Here is a 13,745-nt window from a genome sequence, read left to right on the forward strand (position 1 = left end):
CAAATCAGTAAGTTCAGAAGAACCTTCAAGAATACTTAATTTGGAAAATGTTATTGGTTTAGAGAATTTGACTGGAAGAAAACAGCTGGGCAGAGTTCAAGGTTTTAAATTAAAAACAATCTAACAAGGTCTATGGGGATAACTCTCTGAGCCATATTTTGGAGACCAGATTCATTTCTACCAAGTAAAAGTAATAGCAGTCTAAGCTAAAAAGGAAATTCCTCACAACTGAGGTAGTTACTAAGTATCAGCACATTTTCCAAGTTCTCACAAGGCCCCTTAGCTATTTACAATCTATTTTCCCTCATATATAAATGGAGTGCCTTTTCAATTTTATGTCTTCTGATTTGTTTAAAAAAAAACACTTATACACACCAGCCAGAATATGCCTATTTTATTAACATCATGCTTTAATAAATAACTGGCTACTTCTAATAAAATTAAGCCTCTGTTTACAACAGCCCCCAATATTCCATTTTGACCACTCTGCAGAATTTGGTGTAAAAAGTTGAATGAAATGTAGACCCTGAGCTATCAAGTAATTATGTTTCAATATAAAAATAGAGAATTACTCTTACAACTGAAGATTGAACAATAACACAAACAACCTCTTTGTGGGTTTTAGGTTCGGTAAAATTAGTTGGGATCTTAATGGCTGTCTAAAGCAGGAAGAGACAGAATTTTAGTCTTTCTGAAGACTTCTGGGAACTCCTTTGAAAGTGATTTGTTACATTATCAGAGTTTTATGAGCTATCATTTGGTAAGGACACAAGGAAGGGATCCCCAAGGCAGTTGTTAGTCTTTGGCCTGGGACAACAGATATGGCCATGGCCTTTGCCACTTCACCCACGTGGCTAAAGGTCACCACTAAGATGTAGTATTCTCAGCTCTACCTGCTCCCACCCCACCCCATCCCCCAAGAAAAACAACACATACAAAAATCTGGACACCTAGTTCTCCCCTAAGTGGGCTCCTTGGCTGATATCTTGGATCGTAGCACATTGCTGTGAACCATGGCAAGTCCTTTGTTTTACTGATAAGAGGGGGCTGGGTAAGAAAAAGACTCAAATGAGACACCTTATACTCTCTTAAAACAAAAACTGGGATCCCAAAACAAATGGAGATACACATGCACAGACAAAAACTTTGCCCGAGTGTTGACAGCTATTCCCTGAGCCCAGGCTGTACCCCAGTTCTGGCTAGCTCTCAGACAGCTCCCTGTACATAATTGGGTTTGAAATCTCGACCACTCTAACAAAGGATATTAATTCAAATAGGGTCAGTGTGAACATGAAAACTAGCACAGGGTGGGCTAGCTAACCTGCCTGGTTTTAAAAAAAAACACCCCTAAACCCAAGTGTGAACATGTGATAACTGGGACATCCTGAATGCTTTCTATCTTTCAAGGGGGATGATATCCAGAATCTTTTTCTAAATGGGTTACATTTTATGTATAAGTGGGTTCAAGAAATGGACCTATAGTGATCTTAGCTTATGTAATTCAACTCATTCAAAGCAGTAGTCTGCAGTCTCTTCCAACTATCACCAATAAATGAAGTACATATAACCCTCTTCTTGGATTGATGCTTTGAATACAATCTGACAAGTGGCTCAGAAGCCTGCTTGTGCCCTCACATTCTGTCCTAATAATAATTTAAAAAAAAGAAAATCACCTCCACGTCTCTCCAGATAAGGCAACTAAAATAACAGGGAGAAATGGAAATTTTACTGCTTTTTGGGCTTTTTCTTTTAATAAGATAACATGATAAATAAAACCTGCTTCTGTACAGCTATTTAATATTTCAGAAATACGTACATGTTACATGCCAAGAAGGGACCCTGGTTTGCTTGTAAGAAACAAGGCGAGATCATAGTTGGAAAAAAAAACCCACAAACGAAATGAGAAAAAAACATACAAACAAATAATAGAGTGATAAAATCACAAATGCACAACTAACTATAGTTCTGTACCTACACTGTTAGCCACGTTTAACATGGTTTGGGGGAGCAGGAACCAACTCAATGCACAGTCCCTTTTCCTCCCAAAACTGAATGAGAAAACAAAGTCAGCACTTCTTAAACCAGTGGCCACATAGTAAAAACTGTACATTGTTGTCCATTCATTTAAAAAGCAAAGTCACTAGGATGGTAGAAAAGTGATAACTGGTGCCTTTTAACTTTTTGATGAACACTTTTTCTCAGAGTTTGAGAATTATCTCCACTCTCTCTGCATAACCAGGAACAAGATGCAGAAGACAGTGAGGAGGTAGGCCTGTGCCCCAGGACGGACACCAGCACTGTCGGCTTTCTCATTGGCACTCTTCCCAGCATGGTCAGTGGCATTGTAGTCAAACTCTGAAGGGCACTGCTGATACTCACAGCCACTTCCACTTCCTTCTCCACTACTTTCATCACCTAGTTTTAAAAAAAAATGGAATAGAAATTTCATTCCACTTGTTCTCATCAGAAGGCATACAAGAGCAATTTGTACTTTCAAACCACAAATGCTTACTGATATCAAAGAAGTCCACGTCGTTCCCATTGTATGCATTCTTCATCTTGCTGGTCATCACTCGAAGAGCCATGATTTGACGAAGGATCAGTATGTCTGGTTTGCTGGTGTCAACCTGGACCTCTGGGTTGTTGCCCTGGTTGGCTAATCCATTTCCTGTCACTGCAAACAGGTACCTGGAATGTAAAATGACCCCAGTAAGATGATTCGTAAAGCGAAAAGATTTTATCTGTCTGTCTCCCAAAGTGCTGGGATTACAGGCGTGAAGATTATGAAGATTATACAAGAGGTTATCAAATACTTCTGCTAGATTCTAGTATTTCCACTAAGCAAAATTAGATGGAAGTTCTTCAATTCCTAATGAACTCTAATCTTTCTTGTTCCTGTGGATTCCTCATTTCTCCAATTTGATGGAAACCTTCTTCAAAGCTATCACAGCACTTTTGGAGGCTGAGGTGGGTGGATCACTTGAGGTCAGGCATTCGAGACCAACCTGGCCAACATAGCGAAACCCTGTCTCTACTAAAAATATGAAAATGAGCCGGGTGTGGTGGTGTGTGCCTGTAATCCCAGATACTCAGGAAGCTGACACAGGAGAATCACTTGAACCCAGGAGGCGAAGGTTGCAGTGAGCCAAGGTTGCATCACTGCATTCCAGCAGCTGAGATTGCAGTGAGGTTGCAATGAGCCAAGATTGTGCCACTGAATTCTAGCAGGGTGACAGTGATACTCTGTTGGAGGAAGGAAGGAAGGAAGGAAGGAAGGAAGGAAGGAAGGAAGGAAGGAAGGAAGGAAGGAAGGAAGGAAGGAAGGAAGAAAGCTAGCTATCCCTCTTGAGGAGGATGGTGGGTTGAAGTAAAGAAGTATGGGTACTGGCTGGGTGCGGTGGCTCACACCTGTAATCCCAGCACCTTGGGAGGCTGAGGCAGGCGGATCACAAGGTCAGGAGATCAAGACCATCCTGGCTAACATGGTGAAACCCCATCTCTACTAAAAATACAAAAAAAAAAAAAAAAATTAGCCAGGCATGGTGGCAGGCACCTGTAGTCCTAGCTACTCAGGAGACTGAGGCAGGAGAATCACTTGAACCCGGGAGGTGGAGGTTGCAGTGAGCCGAGATTGCGCCACTACACTCCAGCTTGGGCAAAAGAGCGAGACTCCATCTCAAACAAACAAACAAACAAAAGTATGGGTACTTCTCTAAGTTACTGAGCGTCTAAGGGAGGGACACAGGGCATCAAGTCAGAGAATGGAACCTTTGAGAACTGGTTATTTATGAGGCTAGGCCATTGGACAAAGAGCCACAGGCATTAAATATTTTTAAAATAATGACACTATTGGAACAGCCCTAATACGAGACTATAACTACTGTCAAACTTTTGACTCAGCACTCTTTGTAAGTAACTGGGTGCCTTCTCAACACTCCTAGTGCAAAGCCTGTTCCTAAGAACGCCTAGAAGCCTTCCATGTTGTTGCTACCTACTGTGAATTGCTTCCTGATGCCTCGGTTGACAATTGAGAGAACCCTCTCTGAAGGTCACCCAGGCATCTAGGAAGGGAGAGACTTCAAATTCATTCAACAGACACTAACCTGCTTTTGCCTTTCCCATTCCAACAGTCATCCTCATTGCCGTTTCCTGCAGCCATCCTCTCATCGTTGCAAACGTTGCTCGGAAGGGAGGACCAGAATTTCTTGGCCTGTTTCAGTTTCTCCTTGACATCAGTAACCTAATTATGAAACAACAACAAAAAAAAAAGATCATTGTAAGACAAGACAAAACTACCTACAAGTGTGCCTTCTGGCCATTTCCAAAGTATCTCCAGAGTGATATGCAATTCATTTTCAACTTTAATTAGAAGAGGAAGATGCAACTCCAATTTATATCTTAGAAGTACAAAACCACTCAAATGAATAGTTGAAATGCAAGCTCCAAAGGAGTGGCCTAGACCCCTTGTCCACCTCATTGTAAGTACCATCTGAGGCCTACCAGTCTCCATGCCCTGTAGGCACAAAGATAACATGCAGTCTCTTCTCCTAAGGCTTTTAGAGTCAGGATCAAGCACGTATATTATGCACTCTGTGAAACATAGCTGCTATTGCTCTTTCTCTCCATCCCTGTCTCCTCAGGCTCCCTCTTCTGTGTTCCTACTACTGTAGGAATAGTTTCTTACATTTTTGTAGCATATTACTGTGGATAAAGCAATTTGCCTACAGTTACTCACTCTTCTCCCATCTCAGCTTTTACTAAACATCATTTTAATAAGCCTGGAACATCTACTTCTCCCTCTTTGCCTCCTTGTTGGTGCCTTTTGAGAACAAGGATCTGCCTTATTTCTCTGAGCTTCTCTGTGCCTAGCACAGTGATGGGCACATAGTAGATGTTCAATAAATGCATGGTGAATCTAAAGAGAAATTTTGAGACAAGACTTATTGTATCATAACTCCTTGACTACCCAGGAACTTTCTGGGCTAGAAAATGGGACAGGCAGATTGACTGACATCCACATCCTATTTGCTTGAAAAGTGACACCTGAAAGACCCACACTTGTTAGCCTTCCAGCTAAAAATTCATTTTGAGCAAGAGTTTTCAGTTCTTTGTCGTTAAACACGGCCCTTCCTGCCAAAACGCTCACCAGTCGGTCCAAACTAGTGCCAGCTGCTGTGGTTGGGCGTTCCTCGGGGTGATGTGGTCTGAAGCGAGCACTGAAGGCACTTTCAGAGATGGAACGAGAAATTCGTCCAGCTGGGAGGGGCTTGGGGGGTCCACATCCCTGGAAAACCTGCATTAGAGTAAGTGTCGTCATGTTAGGGAAGTCACTCCCAAGGCGGGAGGCGGAGGCGGGGGAGGTCCCTAGCTCCCCTTTCCAGCATCCTGCCTTCATTACCTTCTGAGACACTTGAACACTATTATCCTGCATGTTCATAATAGCATCAGAAATCTTCACATCGATGGGATCCATGACCGATTCAATGTTGAAAGGACCCTCTAGCCTCTCTGCCACCATCAGCATAGCATCTAATATGAGGTTTGGGGAAGAACAATACAGCATAAAAAGTCAATCATTAGTTTGGCCTTGGGTAAATCAATCTGATTTTTTTTTCTGTCTGTTTCCTGCATGGGGGCAGGGGAAGTAAGGCATGGATCATAATGAATTCTTGTTTTTATGTCTATTTCCCTTACACCAAACTGCATTTAGTCACTATGTATCACTAGCTCTCTAAAGTGTGAAATGGCCAGATGAAGGCTTAGTTCTACAGCAAGGAAACCCAATCAGGAACTTTCCTCAATACTGATTATTCGTGTGTCAGCCACTGTCACTGTAAGGCTCTTAGTTAGCTCCCAGATGACAAACCTAAGGCTGGAGACAAAATAACATGCCAGTTCTCCCAGAGACTTCCCTAGGATCTTCTCGTTTCACATTCCATTTACAAGAGTCAAAAACATAAATCAGTTAAGATGCTGGCATATTAATTCTTTTCTTTCGTTTTTAAAAACAAAACCCTCAGATCCTTGAGTGCACCGTTGGATAATACAAATGAAAGGGTTCCTAGGAATTCTAATGACTTTTCAAATAATAAAACTTTGAATAATCCAATTTTTGTATTAAGAAAAACTTCTCATTGCAAATACAATGGCTTCAATTTATCTTAAGGCATGTACCTCCTTTTTTTGCAAGTGAGAAGATGACACAAGACACAGTACACAAAATTAGTGGGCTCACAGTATATATCTTCACCGATTATCCTGCTTTAGACTCTGGAGTAGCATGGCATTTTCCAGTAAGCACTGAATCGCTTCAATAAAATACATTGTCTTTGTTTTCTTGCCATATATGTTTCTTAGGATTATGAGGCTTAGTATTTTTGCCTGCTACCTGTTTTACAAAATTAGAAGAACTTGGAAATGAAAACCCCAAATGACAAAAAGGATGCTTCATTAACGACAAACAGTGAACTTTTAAACTTGTTTATCCCCCCTTTACACTCTAGTGCTTAGTGCATGGCAAGAAAGGAGTTAGACCCACATTATCTATCATCTTCAGGTAGTGCAAGGATGGTTACTTGAAAGAAGGGCTAGTTTCCGGAAGATTGTGTCCTACCCAAAGAACACCGCTGACAATTGCAGCCCCCAGCTGAGCTTCCATCTAAGCTTTCTAGTGGAAAGCAGCATAGGCATCAGCATATCAATGAAACCAAATCTAGTCATCAAGCTTTCACCTTCAACCTAGAACAAATGCTACACAACATTTTAATGCACGGGGTCATTTCTCTAAACTACAATTCCGATGTCACAAACCACAAATAGATTTCCATGAAATGCAATTTTTAAAACAGTAATAACAAATGAAGTTTCAGAATGCATTGTGGTAAGCGCCAATCAAGTGATGCTTCTAACTCTAAGTAAGGGCTGAAAGCATGAATATACCATTGTACTACAGGAGAGAAAAAAAATGCTTTTGATGTGCTAGCAAAAGGAGACTTTTGTAAACAAGTGGAGCACAACTTAAATGTGTTCATCATTGTCAAATCATCAGGGCTGCCACGTACAGAAAAGCACATTCCTTCGTAAGCTGAGAAGAAATCACCTGCTCCCAATAAAAATATTATGAATAGACAGAAAATAAACATCTAAAATGCAGACGTTTAAATAACAACAACAACAACAACAACAAAACCCAGTGCATTTTGTAACTCCTTATTCCCCTAGTGGCAAGGAATGGCCAGATCACTAATGTGTTTGTGAAAGACTGAAAGGAAACATAAACCCCAATTCTTCTGGCTGTTTGGCGTCTTTGTAAACTCTGAGCCAGCCGGCTATACACAAGAGCCTGGGAATGGAGGGGGAAGCTGGGCCTTTGTTGGGGCCGGTGCCATGGCGTTGTGTGTTGCGCAGCTGAAGAATGCAACTGAAGAGCATTCTGCCTGCAGTCTGCAGCCCGGGAGCCAAAGCTGCCTCTAACCCCTGGAGGAAGTCATGATTGGCTATCAATTGGCTCTTCTGTAACAGCAGCCAGCCCTGATAAGAAGCCTCAAGAGAAAGCCAAAGATGATTGGTTTGGAGTTTGGGTTTTCTTCTGGCTGATACGAGCCACGGAGGCCCTTGTTTGCGGGATATCTGACTGGCTCCTGCCTCCTGCCAGGACCTGGCTGGTGTCCCCACCAGCAATCCCAATACTAAATTCCCACTGGCAGCAACATGCGACATTAATAGGGTTGGCCCTGAGTCAAATGAGTGTTAACACAGCTACAGTATGTGATGGAGAACAAGTTGCATAGCATAATTTATGATTCTCCAGAAACTGACTTTTGTTGGTGGGGGCAAGGGAGGTATTTGGTTTATATTTCCAAGTGAAGGTTTCATATAAACCAGCGTCTTATAAAACCAAGTTCTAAGGTGTTTTAACTATTTGGATCCATCCTGATAAAAGGCTGACAAGACTTCAACATTTACTAAAGGGTCTCAATTCATGGCCAGTTGCAGATGCAGTTAAGAGAGGAGAGGAAGAGCATGGCAACAAGAAGACGGATTTGGAAAACCAGTTCATCCTTAGTCTCTTAAAGGGTCTAGTCCAACTGCATTATTTCAGTGCTCAAGACACTGGCACTGAGTCTCCCCCCATACCCCCAGCAACAAAGCATCCCCTTCTCACTAGGGAAAGCGATTCCTTTTGCATTGTGCTGCCAATAATCAGAAACCCACATCTTCAGCCTCCCGACCTGACTGGAAGAACAAAAGGCAGTTTCTCGACTTAACCCCAAGATCTGATTTAAAGAAGGGGGAAAAAGCCCTTGACCATTCATTAGCTGCAGTCATTTAAAGGGGAAAGAAAAATTCCTTGCAAACAGAAAAAAAAAAAAAAAAAAGAGAGAGAGACAAGAAATAAAAAAAGAATTTACAGCAGAGGCATGTAAATTGGGACTGAATTCTACAACCACAAAGCAGATTAATTAAACCCTTGTGAAAAATTCATGAAAAAGCACTGGAGATTAACAATGTCTATTACTCCTGGTCTTTTATATCTGCTTATTAGAAATAAAGAATAGTATACCTATTAAAAACAAAGTTTAGATACAATTATATACCTCATCCCTCCAAAAAGTTATCACTTAAAATAACTAGGGAAAAATTGATTCAGAAATCCTATCAACTTCTACTTGGGTTTAATTTTGTTTCTTCAAAGATAACAAATGTAATTTTAAAAATGCACAACAAGAACAACAGCAGCAACTTAAGTCCTCTTTGTTTTCGAGTAACTGATTTAAAACATCAATTAAGAAAGCCAGAGTGTGGTTTTGATTTGATATGGACCTGTAAACTCCAGGAAAAACACGTAGGAGCATTTGTATTTTAATATAAGGATATGAGTTTAGTTATAGTTGCTGCTAGACATGTTAGAGTAACAAAATAGTGGCAAGGGCCATGCCCTTCTGCATTCCATTCCCAATGTGTCTGTAGAAAAGTCAGCAGAATTCAATCACTGTCACCATACACTTTTTTGTACCATATGGCAAATTCTACTACCTTGCCTGGAGAAACAGTGAATTATAGGGGAAATTGAAAAGGATCATCAACTTTCTTTAAAAATTCAATTTTGCAAAAGTGAACTGCAAACTTGACATTTGGGTGTGGGGATGAGTGTGGGATTAAAGAGAGAGAGAGAAAACAAAAACAGCGACTTTAGATCTGGAAATTCTATGGGTTTTTACTTCCATGAGAAATATTTTGAATCAACAATTTCTCCCATGGCTTCATTCTGGGCATGATGTGCCATTTGGCCTGTATGTCTTTGCTGGTCTTATGCCTTCCCTTTCATGAGATTCTGCTTTTCTGTGTGTAGAAGATTTTTTCAGGTCTTCTAGCTTTGAGCTATTTAGGCTACAATTGTGCTGAAGTGCTTAATATTCACATCTTTTTTTATCCCCCTGTGTCAGTGTTCTTAAGAATCTGTTGGAGCCAATTTATTGATGCACTTTCAAACGGAGTTAATATGGTAATTAGCTCTCACACAGACTAAAAAGCATTGCCCAGCCTTAACACCCCTCACCTCCCCCCAAAAAAACAAGCCAGAATACTGCATACATGTTCCCATGATTTGGACAAATAAGTGAAAAACAGGTGCTTATAAAGACACTCAAATTCAGCAATTATGCAAAGGTGACTAGGGTGGGGAAAAATGTGAGTTTCTTTTTGTGAGCTGTTAGTATGTGTGTGCGGTCCTACTAATACTCAGCATAAGGAACTTCAACACTGGTTACTGTTGCTTCAGGCATCAAGGTAATTGACAACTGGACATTTAAATTCTCCTTAATTTGTCCTTTCCCCAAAATCATAACTAACCCTCTCTGCAATTGGCCACTTCATTTACATTGCTGTCTGGGTTCCGAGAATGGTTTTCTAGGTGGAATATATATGCAGGAATATGTATCCCTTAAATTCTCAGGGCTAAAGTCCTTCCACTCTCACCAGAGCAGACTACTACTGCTAAATGGTGTACAGAAACAGAATCCCTGAATTTCTCAATCAGATTTCACCTGATCCAAATAACAAATGCGTATCTGGCCGGTTTGCAGAAGATTTAGTTGCAGTGTAATAGATATAACATTTTAAAAGCCACTTTTACAACTCCATGAGGACTGTACTCCAGCATTTACATGGATACAAGCCTATAATCATAAACACAACTGACTTTCAGGCGGGAAATATCAAAAAGACACTTTCTCAGGGAGTGGCTCATGCCTATAATCCCAGGGCTTTTGGGGGGCTGAGGGTGAGAGGATTGCTTGAACCCAGGAGTTTCAGGTTACATAGAGCTATGATTGTGCTGCTATACTCCAGCCTAGGTGACAGAAAGAGACTCTGTCTCCAAGAAAAAGGCATTTTCTCATTATTAAAACCTGGCAGCCACTGTATCTATTACCTTCAGAAATGCCACCATTAGTTTGAGGGAACATTCACTTGCAGTAATGTTTTTACTATTCTCAAAGTAGTTGAGCATAGTCAGGATTCTGACAAACACTAAATAACTAACACTTAAACAAACAAATTTCATAGCTGCCAATTACAACATTCCTTGTGACTGGAAGCTAAGCTATCTCCAGCAACACGAATATGTTAACCACTTGCTCACCTATGAAATTGTTCCATTCAAAATCGAGATCCCCTTGGTTGGCCAAACAGCCTCTCATGATGTTTGAGCAGTAGTTGTAACATGGCTTCACAGTCACGAGACCCCGGCAGTGGGAGCAGTAGATCATCTTCAACAGGGCATGGGTACACTGGGCTGTGGGGTTTACCTAATGTGTGAAAAGAAAAAAAGACAGTAGTGGCGGGGCTAAAATAGAGACAGAAATTGCTTCTATCACATTGACACTGAAGGCTTGGCCATGAACTTAAGAATGAGTTGTGATTGATCACAATTAGTAAGTCTGGACTGCCTCCTGAAGACATAGATTAGATAAAAGATACATGTTGGGACAGGGGAGAGGAGGGAGATGACCCGAAACAAACAAGGTGCACCAACTCCCACCCTGTAAACACCCATTCCTCCCCCACCCCCTTCCCTCCTGGAGTCTCTCTCTCACACACACATAAATTGCTCAATTATCTCAAAATCCTTTTACAAATAACTATGCAGGGTGAGCCATGAAATGCAGTGGAGGAGACTATCTTCATGTGCCCACCATGCACGTCCTGCTAATAGCCTCAACCATCAGTGTTTGTCTTTGCCAGACTGGAACAGAAGCACATCTTCTTCTGCATTACATTGACTACAAGGCTGTCCTTTGAACCCTAACCCCAAATTAAGGTTTAGAAGGGTACCTACGGTGTCTTCTGTTTTGTGCCAAGAGCTGTGCAGAAGGCAAAGTTAATATATTCTACAAGGCAGAATATGAGTAATCTTAAACTTAGGGGGTGTGTGAAGGTTTTCCAAGGCTTGGGAGTACTAAAGCACAGAGTGTTCACAGAACACTTGATGAAAGAGGTGGGGCTTTGGTTAAATTTTCGAGAAAGGGGCTGGACTTAAGTGGTCAAACAAAGGGAGAGCATCCTGAGTTAAGTTCAATGAAATGAACAAAACCTGTAGGAGAGTACAGGACATATCACTGCATCTCAGAATGGGGTTGGGGAATTGCGGGAAATAAGGTCAGGTGCACAGGAGTATGCGTGTGGCCAGAATTTAGAGGGGCTTAAACATCAGGCAGAAACTGGGATACCAGTTGCCAGGCACGGTGGCTCACGCCTGTAATCTCAGCATTTTGGGAGGCCGAAGTGGGCGGATCACGAGGTCAGGAGTTCGAGACCAGCCTTGCCAGCATGGTGAAACCCCGTTTCTACTAAAAATACAAAAATTAGCCGGGCATGGTGGTGTGTGCCTGTAGTCCCAGCTACTCAGGAGGCTGAGGCAGGAGAATTGCTTGAACCTGGGAGACGGAGGTTGCAGTGAGCCGAGATCTCACCACTACACTCCAGCCTGTGTGACAGAGTGAGACTCTGTCTCAAAAGAAAGAAAGAAAGGAAGAAAGGAAGAAGGAAAGGAAAGGAAGAAAGAAAAAGAAAGAAAGGAAGAAAGGAGAAACAAACAAACAAACAGGGACACCATATGGCAGGACACATGGGGCTACGACTGGAAGTTTGTGAGGAAGGAAAGGAAGAAAGACAGAAACATTACCCAAGTCAGATTGGGCTGGCTGTCCTCTCCAGAGAAATGGGACTTCATTTCATCTAGTTTTATAAAGTGAAATTATTTGGGGTGTAGAAGAGCTGATTCCATCCGGTCACTTGTTTTCCTCAATGCTTAGAAAGGATTGGGGCTAGGTATAGCATTCTAGCAGCTAATTAAAAGTTCCTGTCTCCTCATTCTCTCTGCCCCACCCTCCTCTTTTGGAGTCAGTATCAGAGGATTAGTGCATTCTTCTGTGTAAGTACCCACCAGTTCTGCTAACACAGACTTTTGGAGGCAGATACCACCACAGGGAAGAGATGCTGGGATGCAGGGCAGCCCGGCAATGCACTTCACCTGCTCTGGAGTGTTACTTTGGATATCACTTATCAGCAGTGCCCTTAGGAACAGGAACAGGGGATTAGTGGTGTCAGGAGAAAAAAATCAGTCAGGCTCCTACGTGATGCATGCGCACATCCATTCCCCTCATCCCAAACAAGGCTCTAGCCTAAAAGGGGGGAATACGTGTAACAATAAAATGGTAATTGTATACGCTGCCCTACCAAGAATTAAGATTTTTCCACAGTTTTAACCATTCCCAAATGTTTTCCTAGGCACTAAATTAGTCCTAACTATGTATTAATGTACAGTAAAATTTTGGCTAACCAATATACCCTGGAGGAATGGCCTTTTCTGGATAGCCAGATTTGCTGGACAGCTAAAAGTTCATTCCTTTAAAGTCACAGATTGTTAAGACTTCCCTACATGTCCCCCTCTCCTTTTGTAAAGGAGCAAACAGGACTGGAGAGGGGAGGTGGCCTGAGAAGCATAGGATCACAGAAGTCTTAGAGTTGGAAGGGACCAGAGAGATCACTGAGTGTTGCTCTCACATTTGATAGATAAGAAAAACCAAGCCAAAGCCAAAGAGATTAAGCAACTTGCTGACAGTCACCTCACAACATCGGATTCCAGTACTATACCTTATCAAGCATTTGTGATGAAAAGATTTCCCAGATGTATCACGTTTCCCTGCCAGATGACAGGAAACTGTAATCTTAGGCACTGGTTATTTCCTACTTTAGTTTTAGTTGGGTTCCACATTGATGAGACTGCAAAATGGCTAGATTTTAAAGAGGTAAAAGTTATGCAAGTGGCTATGAAATGAAAAATCACTGAATAGCACGTGGCATTTGTTGAATATTATGCTTAAGAGGAGACAATGCCCTCGTAAGAAGAAACGTAGAAAGCTAAGGGGTCAACAAATAGTTACTGAGCACCTACTATGTGCCAGGGATTATTCTGGAATGCATTTGAATTTAGGTAACAAGGCAAGTTAAGAATTTCTATATTAGAATACAAAACCTGTTCTACAAAATACAAAGCAATTCCAATGTGGTACAGGACTTTAGGAAATGAGCAAAAATTTTAGACCCAAAATAGTTATATTCAGAAAACACTTCTTTTTTCAAAGAAGTCCTTTCTCATTCTTTTAAAAAATAACTCTAGGAAGTGGTTCATTGTATTCTTAGTTCAATTGCAAGTCAAATCATTTATGCAACAGACCTTGTAG

At 41.5% G+C, this 13,745-nt stretch overlaps 1 protein-coding gene across 1 annotated transcript in view; it reads right to left on the reverse strand.

Moving 5' to 3' along the window:
- Positions 1-378: 378 nt before the first annotated feature.
- Positions 379-13,745, reverse strand: part of GPC4 (glypican 4) — a 114,543-nt gene continuing 101,176 nt past the window's right edge. Inside the window, exons 4-9 of the mRNA XM_003814499.6 lie at positions 10,643-10,808; positions 5,399-5,529; positions 5,147-5,293; positions 4,104-4,240; positions 2,513-2,688; positions 379-2,415 (exon numbers count right to left, since the gene is read on the reverse strand). Of these exons, the coding sequence (XP_003814547.1) occupies positions 2,213-2,415; positions 2,513-2,688; positions 4,104-4,240; positions 5,147-5,293; positions 5,399-5,529; positions 10,643-10,808 (960 nt within the window). The 3' untranslated portion in view covers positions 379-2,212. The remainder of the gene's footprint in view (positions 2,416-2,512; positions 2,689-4,103; positions 4,241-5,146; positions 5,294-5,398; positions 5,530-10,642; positions 10,809-13,745) is intronic.

This window comes from Pan paniscus, chromosome X, assembly GCF_029289425.2.
Source record: "Pan paniscus chromosome X, NHGRI_mPanPan1-v2.0_pri, whole genome shotgun sequence".
Taxonomy (NCBI): Eukaryota; Metazoa; Chordata; class Mammalia; order Primates; family Hominidae; genus Pan; species Pan paniscus.